Source organism: Petaurus breviceps, unplaced genomic scaffold, assembly GCF_028583685.1.
Source record: "Petaurus breviceps papuanus isolate PSGF00001 unplaced genomic scaffold, PetGlider_PUasm1.0 90721, whole genome shotgun sequence".
NCBI classification, from domain to species: Eukaryota; Metazoa; Chordata; class Mammalia; order Diprotodontia; family Petauridae; genus Petaurus; species Petaurus breviceps.
Genome location: NW_027187322.1, coordinates 2,123,024 through 2,134,872, shown reverse-complemented (window position 1 = coordinate 2,134,872; position 11,849 = coordinate 2,123,024). Strand labels below are relative to the sequence as shown.

Below are 11,849 nucleotides of genomic sequence, written 5' to 3'. Positions count from 1 at the left end.
CCTTCCCCTGGCAGGCAGCTGGGAGAGCCTCCCACACCCTTCTGGGGCATTGTCCCAGGGCACAGCCCTCCTCTCTTAGGCCCCTTCCCCTGGCAGGCAGCTGGGAGAGCCTCCCACACCATCCTGGGGCCTGAGGCTCCTGCACTTGCAGCTCCTTTCTCCTGGCTCAGCCCCACCCCACCCAGGACCCTCCCCACCCTGAGACACTGTGGCTGAACTGAACCCCTTGCTCCTCCAGAGCAAGACTTCAGCCCGGATCTACCCCACCTACCATACTGCCTTTGACACCTTCCAGTATGTGGAGAGGTTCCTTGACCCTGGTGAGTAGGAAGCCCGGGGAGGGAGGGAGTTTGGGGAGCGAGGCTGAGCCCACTGGGGGCCTCTTTGTGCACAGGCTTCACCAGTCACCGAGCCGTGGCCCAGACAGTTGTCAACATCCTGCTGCGTCTCAGTGACAGCTCCCTGCTGCCCTTCAACATCAGTGACTATAGTGAGACTCTCCGAAGCTTTCTCCAGGCTGCCCAGGATGAGCTGGGGCCCCTCCTAGCACAGCACAGCATTGATCTGGGTACTGGTCAGGGCTTCCCATTACAGGCCAGTACTGGGCTCCCTGGCTTCGCCCTCCCAGGCCTGAGAGTGGTCTCTTCCTCCCACCACAGTGCCGCTGGTTTCAGCTGTGGAGAGGTTTGAACAGGCAGCAGCTGCCCTGGATCAGCGCATCAAAACCCTCAAGGAGAATCTGTCTGAGTGAGTCTCTGGGTCCAAGGAAGGAGAGGGGCTCTCAGCCAGGGAGCCCTGAGGGGGCTAGCTCCTACGGCTCCCCAGTGCCTCTGGGATCCAGGCCAGGTTCTTCTTCTGGGGTCTGAAGCCCTTTCCAGTCCGGGGCCGACCTTTCTGGGCTTACTGAAGGTTGCTCCCCTTTGCAAACTTAACATTTCAGCCTGTTTGCTGCACCCTGAACATGCCACTCACTCCATTACCCGCCTTATTATCTTTGCTGTCTACAAGCACTTTTATTAATGGCTTACTGTGTTCCAAGCACTGTGCTAAGTGCCAGGGAACATGGACAAAGACATGGTCCCTGCCCTCCCTGACGTCATCGTCTACTGGGGGAGACAACGTGACATGATGCCCCCGACACGTATGTTGTCCTTGCTCAGTCGTTTCAGTCACGTCTGATTCTGTGACCCCCTTTGGGGTTTTCTTGGACTGGTTCACCATTCCCTTCTCCATCTCAATTTACAGATGAGGAAACTCAGGCAAAGAGGGTTCAGTGACTTGACCAGGGTCACCCAGCGAGGAAGTGTCTGAGGCTGGATTTGAACTCAGGGGGATGAGTTTGCCTGACTCCAGGTCCAGCGCTCTATCCACTGAGCCACCTTAAATATTGACGGATGTAGATACACATACACACATATTGCATATATGTACATGTCATAAACAGAAGGTATTCTCAAGACAAGGGAGGGCATCCCTGGCATGGAGTCAGATGGGCTGGGCTGATCAACAAGAAGGTCAGGGTTGCTGGATGGCAGAATATTGGGAGGGGTGCAGCTGGCCAGAAGAGTGTGGACTACCAGAGGATTCAGTATTTCACCCTGGAGATGAATGGGCACATGTGTGCGTGTGTGTGTGTGTGTGTGTGTGTGTGTGTGTGTGTGTGTGTGTGGGTATGGGTGTATGTGGGGGTATGGGTACGTGTAGGTGTGAGTGGGTGTGGGGGGGTATGGGTGTGTGTATGTGAGGGTGGGTGGGTGGTCAGACTGGTAATTTTGGAAAATCCCTTTAGTGGCTCGATGGAGGATGGACTTGAGGTAGGCACCCCTCCAGCCCCCCAACAGCACCTGCAGTTATCCAGCACTGAAGGGATGAGGGTCTGCACCAGGGTGAGGGCATGGTGGGAGAGGAGCGATGCTACAGGTGGCAGTGAAGGCCTTGACACCATACAGTATGTGGGGAGTGAGAGAGGAGTCTGGAGGATGGGGAGGAGCATGGTGCCCTGGCCGGTGCCAGTGAAGGGGAAGGAAAAGATGAGTTCAGGCCGGGACATTGCTAAGTCTGAGAGGCCCACAGGACAGTCACTAGGCAGCTGCTGGAGGTCAGGAGAGCGAAGACTGTCTGCCACAGGCATGCCTGTCTCCGCTGTCATGGCTGCCTCTTGGAGGGATTCTTCAAAGCTCAGCTGGGGGCAGCACCCATGAGGCCTTTCCTGATCTCCCCAATTAGCACTTCCTAGCCCCACCCCATTATTCTCCTTTTATGTACTATCTCTTCCACTGCCCTGAGAAAATAATCACCTTGAAGGCAGGCTCTGCTTATATTCCCATTTGTAACTCCCAGGATCCAGCAAATGGCCAGGCACATACTAGGAGCTTAATAAGAGTTGGCTAACTTCACTAGGGGGCAGTTAGGTGGACAGAGTACTGGGAAAATGAATTCACATCCACCCTCAGACACTTGCTAGGTGTTTGACCCTGGGCAAGTCAACCTATCCTATCTGCCTCAGTTTCCTCATCTGTAAAAAAGAGCTGGAGAAAGGAACTACAAACCTCTCCAGTATCTTTGCCAAGAAAACTTCAAAGAGGGTCACAAGGAGTCAGATAGGATTGAACAACTTGACCAGAGGCTGCTCTGACTGCCCCCCCCCCTTCTATCCCAGCCCCCTGAAGGTCCGGATGGTGAATGACCAGCTCATGCTCTTAGAACGGGCCTTCCTGAACACTCGGGCCTTCCCTGAAGACTACTACTACAGGTGATGGGTGTCCCGACTCTTGGCCCTGGCATACCCCACGCCCCTCTCCCACTAGTGGCCTTCCGAGCAAATGATTTCTCTTCAGGAGCCACGAAGTACCAGCTGCCCCAGCCTTCTGAGCACAACCTGCAGCTCCTTAGAAACCTGACTTCCGCTCTCCTCTCTCCCTACAGTCATGTTCTCTGGGCCCCTCGAACATCCGTTATCACCACGTTCCCCGGCCTGGCTAATGCCTATCATGAAGCCACGAAGACTCTAAACGACCCCGGCGCCTGGGCTGAGGTCAAGAAGCAGCTCAGCATCGCAGTGATGGCCGTGGAAGGGGCTGCGGCCACCCTGGAGCCCGAGGCGGACTTCTAACCAGCCCCTCCCCGCGGGGTCCCCTCCCCAAACTCCCTCCCCCAGGCCTATGACCTCTCCCTTCCCTAGGGCTTTCCCCCCCAAGTCTTTAGAACCTTAAAGCCGGAATAAAGACTCCACAAGAAGGCTCAGAAGGCTCGGGCTCTCTTCATCTTCCCTTGCCACCGGAGGGCGAGGGCCGGCCTCCCCAGGTGCAGCGGGTTCTGCCCCACGGCTCCCGCCCCTGCGCGCACCTGGCCAGGACGCGCGGCCGCTCACCTGGCCAGGACGCGCGGCCGCTCACCAAGCCGGCTTTACTGGCGGGGCTCCGGGAGCGTCTCCCCCATCACCAGCCGCTCCAGGCTGCGCCCCCGCAGCTTGCTCTCCACCAGCAGGGCGCAGGGCAGGGCGGGCGGCGGCCCGGCCTCGCGGTAGCCGCCCCGCACGAAGACAGCGCTCTCGGCGCCGGGCTCCCCCTCCACGGCCAGCCCGTGCGCCCGGCACAGGGCCGCGGCCTGCGCCGCGCTGTCCATGGCCAGGAGGCGCGCCAGGCGGCGCAGCGGGAAGGTCTGGCCGCGCGGGGTGCCCAGCGCCCGGGCCAGGGCCGCCAGCGCGCGCCGGCGGGCCGGCCCCACGTGGCGCTGCGCGGCGCGGCTCGGCAGGTAGGGCAGGGCACCGAGCAGGCGGAAGAGGCGGCCGGCGTTGGCCTCGCGGAAGGCGGCGTCCACGGCCAGGGCGCGGCGCAGGGCCGGGCAGGAGCGAAGGCCGGGGGGTAGCAGCAGGACCTGGCGCAGCGCCTCCCCGGAGCCTGGGCGGGAGGAGGGCCGGAATCAGCACCGCGGACAGCGCCGGCCAGCCGCCCCCTAGGGGCCCCGCCCCTCCCCCTCCCCGCCTGGGGCCAGACCGCCCCGCCCCGCCCCGCCCCGCCCCGCCCCGCCCCCCGCACTCACCCAGGTTGTACAGCAGGAAGAGGCTCTGGAAGAAGCCCTGGCGCGGGTGCGCCTCCTCGGGGCTGTCAGCGTAGCAGCGGCGCAGCGAGCCGAAGGCTTCCTCCATCTGCGCGTGCAGCAGCTGCGGGTCCAGCCCCGCGCCGCAGCCGCCGCCGGGGTCGCCGCCGGGCGGGCCGGGCACGCAGAGCTGGCAGGCGAGTGCGGCCTCGAGGACGGCCGCGGCGTCCCGCGGGGGGGCCGAGGGCTGCAGGAGCAGATCGAGGCGCACAGCGCGCAGCCGGTCCCACACGAAGGCGGCCACGTCGGCGCGGGGCACGTCGGCGCGGCCGGCCACGTCGGCCGCCAGGTAGCGCACGGTGGCGAGCAGCACGCGCGGCGGCCGCAGCTGGCTTGGAGGCGGGCGCGCCTTGCCCGCCGCGGGCCGCGCGTACTCCTTGACGGCGCGCGCGGGGGCCGCCTCCAGCCGGTGCAGGCGCCGCTGCCGTTCCCGCGCCGCGCGCTCCGCCTCCGGGTTCAGGTCGGGGCACGTGCCTAACGGGAGCGCGCCGCCGAGCGCCATGCCGGGTCTCGAGGCGCGCGCGCGTGCGCGCGCTCCGGGGAGGGAGGCTCAGGCCCGGCCCCGCTCCCAACAGCTCCTCCTCAGCCGGAGCGGGCTCCTCCCTCGCTCTCTGGCAGCCCTCCCCACGTGGCGCTGTCCCGCCCCCGCTGTTCTGCTCTTCCCACCTCTGGGGATAGTTGCCATCACCAGAGTCCCAACGTCAGCTTCCGGGGCTCCTGCCGGGCCGAAGCTCTCATTCTTATCCGCCTGATTGGTCACGCCCCCTCCCATGGGTTCCGGACTCTGGCCACGCCCCCACAAGGCTGAAGCAGCTGCCTTCACGCTGCTACCCAATCACAGCTTCGCCTGCGTCGCTTAGACCTGCCTCTCCCCCAATCACAGCCATCATTTCTTCCTGGCCCAATCCCCGCCCGCCTCCCTCCATACTGGGGATCAATCCTCAACAGCAGGCTTATCTGACCCCGCCCTCCTACACACTACTTTAGAGGCCCTGGCCCAGTTCCCTAATGCACCACGTGGGGCCCCGCTGATGACGCAGGGAGAGCCAGGTCCCCTCCCATGATGCCCCATGCTGTGGTCATAGCTCTGGTTTTCCCACAGTGCCTCGTGTTGTGGTCCCTGCTGCTAGAAGGAGCTCCCATTCATTCCAATGCATTCAGCAGGCATTTATTAAGTGACCGTGGTGGGCTGGGCACTGGGATACAGAGCTCCGCCCTCCAGGGGCTGACACTGTCCAGGAACCACATGCACACAGATCAGCCATTCATTCCTTCATTTCCAGGAGAGGCAGGCAGGGTGGGTGTCCCTGGCATGGGGAATGGCCTGGGCAAAGGCATGGAGGTGGGAAATGCCAGTGGTCAGCGTGCAGAGGCAGGGCCAGGTGGTCAGGGCGGGCAGTGCAGCGTCTGAAGGGCACTTGGGGAATGTCCGATTGGCAGTCTTGTGGCCCCCAGCCTGGCAGGGGCGGGGCTGGTCATCTACCCCTTGCACAGTGGTGAAAAGGGAAGAAGTCCTGCCCAGAGACCCCGGGGCCTGACATCTGGGGAAACTGAGGCCAGGCCCCAGGGTCTCATGGCTGCAGGTGGAGATGTAGGATCTCTTCCGCCCGCCGCAGGTACGCCGCCACCTTCCTCTTCACCCCTTCTTGGCGAGCGCAGTCGGGGTCACCTGTGGGGAGGAGCCCGTGGCCAGTTCAGACAGAAGGATCCATTCCACTCCCTCATCTTACAGAGAGGGAAATTGCCAGGATCTGAACTCAGGCCCTCGGACTCCAAAGCCAGGTGGACTCTCTCAGGCCCCTCCCTCAACTCTGCTCACCCAGGAAGACCTGAGTTCAAATCCAGCTTTTGACATTTTGTAGCCATGGGACCCTGGCACCTTCACCTGTGCCAGGGGATAATGGGGCACTTAGCCTGGTGCCTGGCACACAGTCGGCACTCTACAAATGCTAGCAATCACTATTCGGGGGCCACCTCATTCCTGCCCGCCCAGGTGTCACTGTGGGACATCTCTGCCTCCTTCCCTGCTCCTTCATAGGCCCCTCACAGCCAAGGTCTGTCGGGGCGGCCACCCCTGACCCCAGTGCACCCTGCTGGGGCTCTGACGGCCACGGGCCAGGCACCAGCACGCAAAGGAGCCTCAGGTTTTCCCAGAAAGCCCCAAGAGCCCCTGCTCACCTGGTACCCCCTGGAGGAGGACGTCCACTCCATCCCGGTAGCCCTGCAGGGCCGCGGCGTAGGCCCCCACTTGCTCATCCTTCAGGGCCTGGCTGATGAGCTCTGTGGCTCTATCCAGGTAGGCTGGGCGTGGACCCTCCTCCTCTTCATTCTTGTCCTCTTCCTCCCCTCCCGGCTCCCAAGGCGTCTGGCCCCTGGTCTGGGGCTCTGCCCCTAAGGCTGCCAGGTCAGCTACATGGGTGGGGCTGGGCCCGGGTCCGGGTCCGGCACCTTCTGGGGCCCAGAAAGGAAGGGCTCAGGCCTGTTGGCCCCCACCCCCAGCACCCTTCAGGGTCTCCTGAGCTTGGGGCCACCAGTGGCCGGGTCCTGTCAGTGGGGGTGGGGAGAGCTCCAGACGAGGCTGAGCCCAGCTCCACTGACCACAAGCTGGGGGATGGGCAACAGGAAGCCCTGGGTTCAAATCCCACCTCAGGCTGACTCGATGTGTCCCCCCTCAGAACCTCAGTTTTCTGTTCTATACAAAAGGATGTAAACCCTTCCCTCTTCCCCTCCAGGCCACTCTGAGCTGGCTCCCCCAGGACCAAGAGGCTCAAGCCAGGTCACCCACCAACTGTGACCCTGAAGCCAGCCTCCAAGCCAGGTCTCCTGATGCCAGACCCTCTGGTCTCTCCATTTGGCTCACTGGTGTTTTCTGGCTCACAGTAAAATACGTTTTGATTCCCCGGGTGGAAAGCTGCAGGGCTGGGGATGCCCCCAGAAAGCCCCGGGGTTCCCCACCCCCATACTGGCCAGTGTGATCACTGGCCATCTTCTGGGTGAGGAGGGCCCTCATGGGGCCCCACAGCTCTGCTAGAATCTGAACAAGAATTCTTCTCTTCAACATGCTCTCTAAGGAGTCATCTAGCCTTCATCTGAATACTGTGGGGATAGGGAACTCATCACCTCCCAGGGGAGTTCCTGCCCCTCCCTTCCTCTTGGCCCCCCATTATGCTACCTTCTTTGGAGAATGGGTCAAAGAGCGCCAGCTCGGCCTCGGTGAGCAGCCCTCGGGCCACGGGACCTGTCTCTTCCTCAGGTGCCCCACAGTCAAACAGAAGATCGAGGGCCTCCTGGGCAGGGCTGGAGGGAGGCTGGTCCCCTGTGGAAAGAAGCCACCAGGGGTCTGCACCCTCGGTGGAGCTCAGCCCCCAGGCAGCTGCCTCAGAACTTGCCTCTTCTCCCCCTCGGATGGGAGCTCCCTGAGGGCTGGGACCATAGTAGCGAGTCAGTGAGCATTTACTGGATGCCTGCTGTATGCCAGAAATAAGCCCTGCCCTCAGGGAGCTGAGAAGGACCTCAGGGGCCATGTGCCAACCCTTATTTTACAGGGGAAACTGAGGCCCAGCTCCCCCATCCCCCAGTCATACTGCTAAGTGAGTGTCTGAGGGAGAATTTGAACTCAAGTCCCTCTGAGTTTAAGCCCAATGCTCTAGCCACTGTGTCATACTGCCTAAGAGGCACACATCCCCATGTAAAAGGTCGGAGGCTAACAACAGAGTGCAGGGGGCAGCACGTGTGGAAAGGCCGGAGTGGGGGGGCACACATGAGGAAACGGGGGGAGCACGTGAGCCCAAGTCTGAACAGCACCATGGACTCCAGGAGGTGGTGGCGAACAGGCATAACGCACCAGGGACAGGGCAAAGACCTGGAAGTGGGAGGTGGGTTTCCTGTAAGGGGAAGGGCCAAGGTGGCTGGAGCACAGAGTGTGGAAGTCATGGGAGATGAGTGAAGACACGCCCTTCAATGCCAGCCAGGGGAGTTTGTGCCCAGAGCCTGGCACACAGTCGGCACCTGATAAATGGTCATTGGTTCGCTGTCTTCTTCTAGGGACAGAGGGAGTCAGCGAAGGTTTCGGAGCAGGGCCATGGTGTGACCAGGCTTGTTTTGAGGGGGGTCGCTTTGGCCAAGGAGGCCACGGGCACAGTCCAGGCAGGAGGTGAGGAGGCCTGAACAAGTGAGATCATGGGGGCACAGGACCACAGCTCTGGGTCTGGGAAGAGCCTTCGAGGCCTTCTCATTTTACAAATGTGGAAACTGAGGCCCCAAGTGATAAGGTGACTGGCCCAGGGTCACACAGCAATGATGGAAGGCCTGTGAGTCCAAGCCAAGTGCCTGCCCCAGTCCATGCTGTCCTCCAGTGAGGTGCGCTCATCAGGATTGGGGGAGTTAGGAAAGGCCCTAAGTGTTTGTTGAATGACCGTGGGCCCAGGTTTGGTTCCTCCCTGCCCCAGTACCTGGCTTCTCATTCTCATTCTCAAATTCTTCCTGGCCCAGCCTCTCCACTGGCAGAGGCTGGGGGAGGCGGGCCTCTTCCGGGGACAGTGTGGGCACCAGGGGCGGTGGCAGGATGTGCAGGTCACTGGGCTCCAAGGGCCGGGTCACATCCCCACCCTACAAGAGGAGAAAATCTGGAGGGGCCATCAGATCCAGCAGCTGGAGCTCAGAAAGCCCTGAATCGCACCTGAGGGGGAGACTGAGGCAGAAGGGATAGGCACAAGGCAGCTCCCACAGGGACTTCTAAGTCTGGAGGGGGCAATGCTCTCTGCTGGGGGGGGACCTCTGGGGGACCACTGAGGGAAGACACATACGCGGAAGAATTCCTTGAGCTGGGGGCTGTTGTTGAGGGCAGGAATGTTGACAGTGAAGCGCAACATGGCCTCTGCTGCCTTCCGCCGCTCCTCAATCACCGCGGCTTCGAACCGGCCTGTGGTCAAGGACCCACGAGAGCTGTGAGGCCTCCCTCCCCCAGCAGGGCCCGGCTTAAGGGACAGGGATGAGGTCTGGCAGCAGCTGCAGACCTCAGGTCTCTGGGCTGGGCTCCAGGGCCTGCACCGTCATAGCGTCAGCACGCCCCAACCCACCGAGGTTCTGCTCTTAATTACAACCTGTTTTTCTTGGTCAGGGATCTCATTCGTCCCCCCTTGTAACTGATGTGAGGCTTAGCTGTAGCTGTTGTGGGGGAGGGGGATTCACTTGTCCTGCTTGACCCCCAAGGGCAGGGGCAGGGGCAGGTGGGGAGAGGCCGCTTCTGGCTGGGGGTCGCCACATAAGTGGCAGGGTGGCCAATGCCCAGCCTGGGCCAGGGCTTCGCACTGCCCGCCCCCAGGTTGGGCCCATGGTCCAGGGCTGACGTCCCCAGCCTCAGACACTCACCAAAGACCTGCGCCCGGGGAAAGGCTGGGAATTCCTCCAGGCGCCGGAAGAGGTTGCGGTGGGTGTAGGCCAGATCCCCGTGCAGGCGGCGGAAGTCACTGTAGCGCTTCCAGACGACCACCTGGGCCAGAGACGACAGAAAGTCGTGGTCTGGCACTGAGAGCTGCTGGAGGCCTCAGAACCCTCATTTTACCAGCTGGGAAACCAAGGCCCAGAGAGGGGACGGTCCTTCCACCCTCTGGGTTGGGCCCAGGCAGCCCCCCCCACCACCTCCAACCCACCCCAAGAGTTACCTCCTTGACGTCCTCTTGGTTTGTCTTTGAGATGAACTGAGAGAGAAGAAAGCCGGGGCAGGTGAGGGGCCCGCCCGCCTGGTCCCCTGACCCCCCAAAGCTTCCCTCCTCTCTCCAGTAACTGGTGAGAAGAGAATGCTTCGAACTGGGAGGAATCGGAACTCGGAGTTAGGAAGACCTGAATTCAAATCTAGCCTGAGACATGAACTAGGTGATCTTGGGCAAGTCATCTGACCTGTCTGCCTCAGTTTCCTCCACTGTCAAATGGGGACGTTGCATTTCTTCCCCCCAAACCACTGCAAAACTGAAGGCACTACAGAAAGGCCCCAGGAGTAATGATGACCAGTCATCCCTATCAGAGCCCTGGCCTCAGTTCCCTCATCTGTACAGTGGGGATAACAGCCGTCCCCTCTCGAGGCGAAAGGAAGGCTGGAGGGGAGGGGGCATTCTGGGCGGGTTTCCCGGGGGCGCTGCGATCGCTTCCCGGGCACTAAGCTGATTTGGGGGGCGCAGCTGGCTCCCGGAACTCTTCTGCCCTTGAACGTCGGATCTGGGGGAGGAAATCCAGCAAGCGCGCCCCCACCCCCAAGACTGCATCGTTAAATACGCAGCTAGCGGATAAACTGGCTGGGAACCAGCCCCGCTGAAGTCCTACTGTGCGCGGGGACGCTAAGCGGGGCTCCTCGCTCTGCGGGAGCTTTCACTGTCTGCGACCTCCGCTATTTCAACCACCCAGGGAAGGAGGCGCCCACTTCCCGCAGGAGGAAACTGAGGCTTTCCCAGCGTCGCCCGCACCGTCCTCCGAGGGCCGCAGATAAGTAGGGGCAACCCCAAACAAACAACTCTGGATCTGGGGCCCCGCCCATCCTGGCCCCCGCCCCCTCGCATCACCCTTAAAGGAACCCAGATGAGGTTTTCCTCCCTCTCCCATAGATTAGTATAGTTCTGAATTCGCGAATGGGCTTCACCCCGCTGAATCTGAGGATGGGAGAGTCCGGCCCCGCCTATCCAAAGGACACCCCCCCCCCCCTTAAAGGGGCCTTGCCTTCACTCACCTGCGCGGTCACTTTGTACTCCGTGTATCCTTTGGGATGGGTCCGCGTGTCCGACACTGTGTACAGGCGCCGGAAGTCGTCCTTCGCCTTGAGGGACATCCTCGAGAAGCCGGAGTCCAGCGGACCCCGGCGCCTCGCCCTGGCAGCCGGCCTCCTCCTGCACGCTGTCCCCTCCCCTCCCGTACAGCCTCCGACGGGCACCGCCTCTTCTGCGCGTGCGTCAGGCTCTCCTAGGCCTCCTCCCTAACACCCCCCCCCCCCCCGGGTTGGGGTTCACAGGGACCGTCCTAAAACTCTTTGTCCCTTGGAAAGGCTCAGAATGAATAGGGAAGAACGCCCCCTGGAGTCTGGGCAAGGCCATGGGTGCCCTGGACTCCGGGCAACAAGCGTTTATTAAGCGCCTACTGCATGTCAGGCACCGAGCCGAGCAATTCACCGGACGTGGAGCTGAAATGGAAAGCCCCGCCCACCCTCCTTTCGAATCTGGGTAAACTAAGGCCCCGGTCCAAGGAAGGTGTTGGGGAGCCCACCCACGTGGGCAGCCCGGCGCTGGGCCTCCCGTGCCCTGCCGGCTCGCGGGACCGCCGAGGGCTTCCCGCCGGGCACTGCGCGTGCCCAGCAACGGAGGGCTGGACCGCGCCTACAGGCAAGCCCTGGGTTCAAGACTGGCCGCAGCCCCAGGGCCAGCATGAAGACGTGCGCTGCTCCTTGCCCACCCCCACGCCCAAGGGGAGCCCCCTTCCTCCTCCCCGGCGGTCCCTACGCGGTGCCCTCCTTGGGTGCAGCCTTTGCCAGCCCCGCCCCTCTCCGCTGAGCCCTGTCCTCCTGCCCTGGTCAGCGTGATGACCCTTCCTTTCCTGGCGCCTTTCCCACCTCTGATATCCCTGCTCGGAGCCCCCTCCGACCCCCAACATTTCACGTTTCTCAGTCTGGGTGAAAACCAGGTCATTTTGTCAGGAAAGCTGTTGGCCGCTGGCCTGCTGGAGGGAAGGTGGAGCGGCCGGCCGGAGAGGGCATCCCCAGCCCAGCCTCA

At 62.1% G+C, this 11,849-nt stretch overlaps 3 protein-coding genes across 6 annotated transcripts in view; 1 reads left to right on the top strand and 2 right to left on the bottom strand.

The window, feature by feature from the left end:
- The window catches only part of NAALADL1 (N-acetylated alpha-linked acidic dipeptidase like 1), an 8,292-nt gene extending 5,180 nt beyond the window's left edge, over window positions 1-3,112 (top strand). The window contains exons 14-18 of the mRNA XM_069066340.1: window positions 239-320; window positions 395-568; window positions 660-747; window positions 2,660-2,752; window positions 2,926-3,112. Of these exons, the coding sequence (XP_068922441.1) occupies window positions 239-320; window positions 395-568; window positions 660-747; window positions 2,660-2,752; window positions 2,926-3,112 (624 nt within the window). The remainder of the gene's footprint in view (window positions 1-238; window positions 321-394; window positions 569-659; window positions 748-2,659; window positions 2,753-2,925) is intronic.
- Window positions 3,113-3,389: 277 nt separating this feature from the next.
- SAC3D1 (SAC3 domain containing 1) lies at window positions 3,390-5,097 on the bottom strand. Its single transcript, XM_069066317.1, has 2 exons — window positions 4,042-5,097; window positions 3,390-3,899 (listed from the first exon to the last, which is right to left on the bottom strand). Exons 1-2 carry the CDS (start codon window positions 4,598-4,600, stop codon window positions 3,406-3,408), a joined length of 1,053 nt encoding a protein of 350 aa, XP_068922418.1. The 5' UTR covers window positions 4,601-5,097; the 3' UTR covers window positions 3,390-3,405.
- Window positions 5,098-5,244: 147 nt separating this feature from the next.
- On the bottom strand, window positions 5,245-11,039 carry SNX15 (sorting nexin 15). Of its 4 annotated transcripts, none has more exons than XM_069066319.1 (8): window positions 10,817-11,038; window positions 9,762-9,797; window positions 9,469-9,589; window positions 8,904-9,019; window positions 8,550-8,706; window positions 7,271-7,414; window positions 6,277-6,546; window positions 5,245-5,767 (listed from the first exon to the last, which is right to left on the bottom strand). In XM_069066319.1, the coding sequence occupies exons 1-8, from the start codon at window positions 10,913-10,915 to the stop codon at window positions 5,670-5,672; spliced, it is 1,041 nt and encodes a 346-aa protein (XP_068922420.1). In that variant the 5' UTR covers window positions 10,916-11,038; the 3' UTR covers window positions 5,245-5,669. The 4 variants fall into 4 exon arrangements, with proteins under 4 accessions (XP_068922420.1, XP_068922419.1, XP_068922422.1 ...); XM_069066318.1 differs by having other exon boundaries at window positions 6,277-6,549; window positions 10,817-11,036; XM_069066321.1 differs by lacking the exon at window positions 6,277-6,546 and having other exon boundaries at window positions 10,817-11,039.
- Window positions 11,040-11,849: the final 810 nt, after the last annotated feature.